Source organism: Apaloderma vittatum, unplaced genomic scaffold (genome assembly GCF_000703405.1).
Source record: "Apaloderma vittatum isolate BGI_N311 unplaced genomic scaffold, ASM70340v1 scaffold39683, whole genome shotgun sequence".
In the NCBI taxonomy this organism is placed as follows: domain Eukaryota; kingdom Metazoa; phylum Chordata; class Aves; order Trogoniformes; family Trogonidae; genus Apaloderma; species Apaloderma vittatum.
In genome coordinates, this window is record NW_009707164.1 from 23729 (window position 1) to 28635 (window position 4907).

The window sequence follows — 4907 nt, forward strand, 5'->3', positions numbered from 1 at the left end:
TTATTAAAAGGTGCTTGGAGGTAATGGCTGCATCTAAACAGGTGAATCAGCGGGAATTCTGTATTAAGAATATCTAGTCTCATGCAAAATTTACTTTTTAAAAAAGATGATTGGTATTTTTTGATATTCCTCTGGACGTGGTTCACATAATAAATACAACTTTCTGCCAAATTCAGTCATTCCTAACGGCAGTAGTATGTTCCAGATCAATAATATGCTGACAGAGAAATGCAACTTTATGCAGTTGATGAGCACAAAGTTTGAAGAAACTCATTTCTTTGCTCTACAGTCAGAAGGCAAGGTTTTAATCATCCATCACCAAAACCTGAAAGATGTGTAGTTAGTTACTCCCTAAAGAGCAGTTTGATAAATTAATAGCTGTGCTTTAATTCTTAATTCCAGTTCACCTTTATGACAAAGCAGCTGTACTCCTAGAATGTCTTTGCATCTATCTGCCCAGGGGAACAAATAGGAGAAACACAATACATTTTTCCTTTATTTTTTTTTCCTTTTACTTTACAAGTTCAGCTCTGCTGTAGCCCAGAATGGTTTTGTTTGGGGTTTTGTGATTTTTGAGGCGCTTTTTTTGTGTGCACATATATATGTATATGTGTGTATGTGTTCTAAATGACACTGTCTAGACTTCCTATAAACCATGTTTCAAAGCCCCAGCTCTCCTTTCATGCTCTGAGTTCAGAACCTTCCTATTCCTTTTCCTGCCTGCTATTTCCTCCAGAAAGGCTGCAAACCTGAGCTGGTGTGACAACCCCACTCCACTTGGATGTTACCTGTTCTGAAAGATGCCAATAACCTTTACCTGCATCACTTGCTCCTCTTTGCTTCATACCCTTTTCCAGTGGAGTCAGCAAAACCTGCACTACTTCTTTCCAGCTGCATTTTTTTTCCCCTATCCTATCTTCCAGATTTTTCATTAACTGATGAATGAAGTTGCAGGTTGTTTAGGGCAAGGGCTGTGTCTAATTACTGGGGGCCTTGAGCATGTTCTGAGAAGGCTGGAGTCTGCTATTGTGATCTCCTGTGCCACTTGCAGGGTGCAAGCTGACAGAGTTCTTCAGATTTGTGGAAATCCTCTTCCTTTTTACCAAGTCTGGGTGCTTTTGAGAGCGTCAGCAGCATTTGCTGGCTAAGAAACACTCCCAGCTCTCTTGTGGGACTGATCCAGTTCCAGCCAGGCTGGATGGAAGCATGAGCTCTGGGGTAACTGGATTCAGCCTCTAATCTCCATGGAGACGGAACCCCACAGCTGAAGTGGCAACAAACAGTCGGGGGAAAGAAAACACCAAGTAAGGAAACATTTTTCTCCTCTTAAACCCTGCTCTTCATTGTGCTTTCGCTGGATGGCCTAAAACCTTTAGTCCTTTCCACTCTTCCCTATTATTCCCAAACGTTTTGGCAGGATCCAGGGTAGCACCAGGGGAGTGCAGGCCAGCAGAGACAGAGGTAGCGTCCCTACTGACGGACACCACTACACAGCTCTGAAACCGTTCATTTTTGCTCTACGTTACTTACTTTTGTCCTTTCTTTAGTCTGTCTCCTTTCCACATCCTCTCTTTAGCTCCAGTCAAAGCCCAGGAACTCACAACACTTGGAGATCAGCGTGATGTTTCCTGTGCTCTGCAGTTCTAGTCTGTGTCTGCATGAAAAACTTGTAGTCAGTTTTAGGCTGACTTTTCATATGTCTAGGTACCATGGCATGTGACCAAACACCAATAATAATGATTTTGGTGCCAACGTTATGTAAATATTTCCTTAATTTTTTCATGACGAACCAGAAATGCCTAAATAGTCCTGCAAATCAGTGTCAAGGCTCAAGTGCTGAAGCATTCCTCCAGGAATTCCTCCAGGAATTCCTCCAGGAGATTCAGTCACAGGATATTTGGCCATTATTAGCACTGTATATATCTTTTATTTTATCCATAACTTCCTAAGCACAGGGTAAGGCTATTCAGTTATTTCTAATGAGCAATATACTATTAAAATCTTATAGATCTTGAAGTTTGATGGAACCCTTCATGTTCTACTTGCATTTATAATACCAGATCTACGGGAAGAAATAAAGGCAGAAGGAAAAGGATCACTTAAAGAATTAGTTACAGCTTTATCACTTACAAGCTTTTTACCTAAATATAATAGTACTTCTTGTAGCTACAACAACAGCGCTTTGAGAAGGAATAATTAGCAAAGCTGGTAATCAGCAAATGACTAGGCTTGCATAAATACTAAGCCCACATTCTTTGCTTTTGCATCATGGAGTCTGGCGTCATCCTCGTCAGCCCGCCTGACTTCGAAGCAGGCGAGGGGGCTGCAGGACTGTGCAGGGTGCAGTCTGCCGTTGGTTTTGGGAGGTCTTGTTCCCCCCAGACCAGTTTCTCTGGATTCTCACTGGATTTTTCTGAATTTCCAGAGAAACTCCACCAGCAGTGGTGTTGGCCACATAATTCTTGGGTACTGTTTAATTATCCTGTCACTAAGAGAAGCCATCACTATAAAATTTTGTCTCATCTTTGTGTGAGGCAGGGGCTCCATGGCTCAAGAAAAGAGAGAGGCAGAGGTGGTCAGCCCCACAAGTGATCAAGAAATGGGTGAAGACATGGAAGATCTGACAAAAGGCCTGGAGGAACTGTTTGAGAGACCCAAAGAGGAGGACAGCGAGAAGGCTCTGCTTTGTTCGTGCCTAGAAAAACAGCATCAACTCATCTATATACTGAAGAAAAAAGCAGACGATGCTCGCAAACACTGCAGAGACCTGGAGCGGCTCAAGGTGGAGCTGGAGAAACTGAGGACAGAAGATGCTGTGAAAATGAAAAACCAGACCCAACAGATTCAGTATTTGGAGGAACGCTTCACGGAGCTGGCCAACAACCATGAGAAAATGATCCAGTTCAAGGATGAACACGAGAAACAGCACTTGGAGCTGTGGGAGGGGAATAAGCGCCTCCAGCAGAACAAAGCGCTCTTCAGCCAGGCGGTGAAGGAGGAGGCCGAGGTGCTCCAGCTTGTTGCCCAGGCCAGAGAGCTCTCGCAGCAGTTGGAGTCCTTGCAGGAGAAATGTGCTTACAAGAGTCAGAGGGCTCAGGAGCGAGAAAATGAGCTGCTAGAAGCTCAGAGCCAGCAAGCAAATGCCTATGCCAGGGAAGTCAGTTCACTCAAACACCAGCTGCGGGGCCTGCAGGAGAAGCACCGACAAACTGTGGCACAGCTGGAGCAGGCAGAAAGTCAGCGGAGGGCTCAGGGCAACAAGCTGCAGGCCAAGCTGGAGAGGGCGAACAAGGAGAAAGAGCAAAGGCCTTGAAGAGGGGCAAAGCTCTGCAAGACAAGCAACGGAAAATTGAGCAGCTGGAGAAGAAGCTGGAGGCTGCAGAAAAAGCCAGGCAGAGAGCAAGATCGCACCTCGCGAAAGAGGCAGCGGACAAGGATCTGAAAGTGCAAGAGCTCCAACAACAGCTCAAAAGCAGCAAGCAGGCATACGACGAACTCTCACTGCAGTTTGCTGCCTACAAAAAGCACAGTATGGATTTACTGACTAAAGAAAAAGCGCTGAATGTCAAACTCCGTCACTTTATGGTGTAACTGCAGCTTTCTTCTCCATTCTCGTCTCAGCGTATGCCTATGCTGTAACACATGGCTGTGTCTTGGTCCTTTCTGTGGGACCGTCTCCTGATTCCTCTGTAACGTACTTGCCAGCTTAAATCCTCCAACAAGGACTGTTCTGTGGCCTTTTTTTTGTTACACTTTTAGATAAGTAAGATGCCATTAAATCTGAACGGGGTTGGTTGAACTAGGCAAACCTGTGACATGAATGATCAGAGAAAAGAAAATGTAAAATATTAATCTGATTTATTTGGTCCTAACCTCTGCTGTATCATAGATTTTGGGTTTTTACAGTTAAAAGCACATTACTTTCCAAGATGGACCAAAGCTCCAATGCTTAGCCTTTTGCCTTTGATTCTTCTTGAAGTTTAATGGAAGTTGAGCATATTAGAGGTAACATTGTGGCCCCAGGAAAGAAATCCCACCTTACGCTGTCTGTGTTATTGCTCCACTGCTTAGCATCAGTGAAGCAACAGTCGTGACTGGGCAACTTAACAGTTCAAAACAGTAAGATCATACAATACCTGATGCTCGGCGGATGGTTGTGTACAGTCATCTAGTAGTCTAGGGGGTTTCTACACTTGTTTTATTTAATGTCATAGCATTGTTTATCACCCTGTTCAGCTCAAAAGAAATTTTCAAGTCTTCTAGGGGATTTCAACAGTCTTTGAAAGAAGTTGACGTTCTCTCTGTTCCACTAGTTTGTTTTCTGGATTTTAGGTGTTTTCTGTAGAGAAAATAGCAGTGATGCTCCACAACCCACTGCTGTGATGAGCCACAGACATTCTACACCAGTTGGATGGACCATGTCCTTCTACTTTTCAACCATCTTTATCCCCCCCTTACGTGCCCACCCAGGCCACAAACTAAGCCTGTGATCTGAGAGGAAGGAACACGGCAGGACGTGAGTCATGAAGTTGAACAAGTCTAAATTCAAGGTCCTGCACCCAGGTCAGGGCAATCCCAAACATAATTACAGGCTGGATGAGGAGTGGATGGAGAACAGCCCTGCAGAGAAGGGCTTGGGGGTGCTGGTTGATGAAGTGCTTAATGTGAGCCAGCAGTGTGCACTCACAGCCCAAAAAAGCAACCGTGTCCTGGGCTGCATCAAAAGGTGTGTGGCCAGAAGGACAAGGGAGGTGACTGCCCCTCTGCTCGTGTGTGCTGTGTCCAGCTGTGGGGCCCCCAACACAAGAAGGACATGGCCCAGTTAGAGGGGGTCGAGAAGAGGCCCCAAAGCTGCTCCGGGGGCTGGAGCACCTGTCCTGCGAGGACAGGCTGAGGGAGCTGGGGCT

General features: G+C 45.3%; 1 protein-coding gene across 1 annotated transcript; it reads left to right on the plus strand.

Moving 5' to 3' along the window:
• Nucleotides 1-2545: 2545 nt before the first annotated feature.
• LOC104271410 (coiled-coil domain-containing protein 89-like) lies at nucleotides 2546-3591 on the plus strand. Its single transcript, XM_009866067.1, is given in 2 exon segments — nucleotides 2546-3302; nucleotides 3305-3591. Coding segments are annotated over 2 exon segments (1044 nt in total).
• Nucleotides 3592-4907: the final 1316 nt, after the last annotated feature.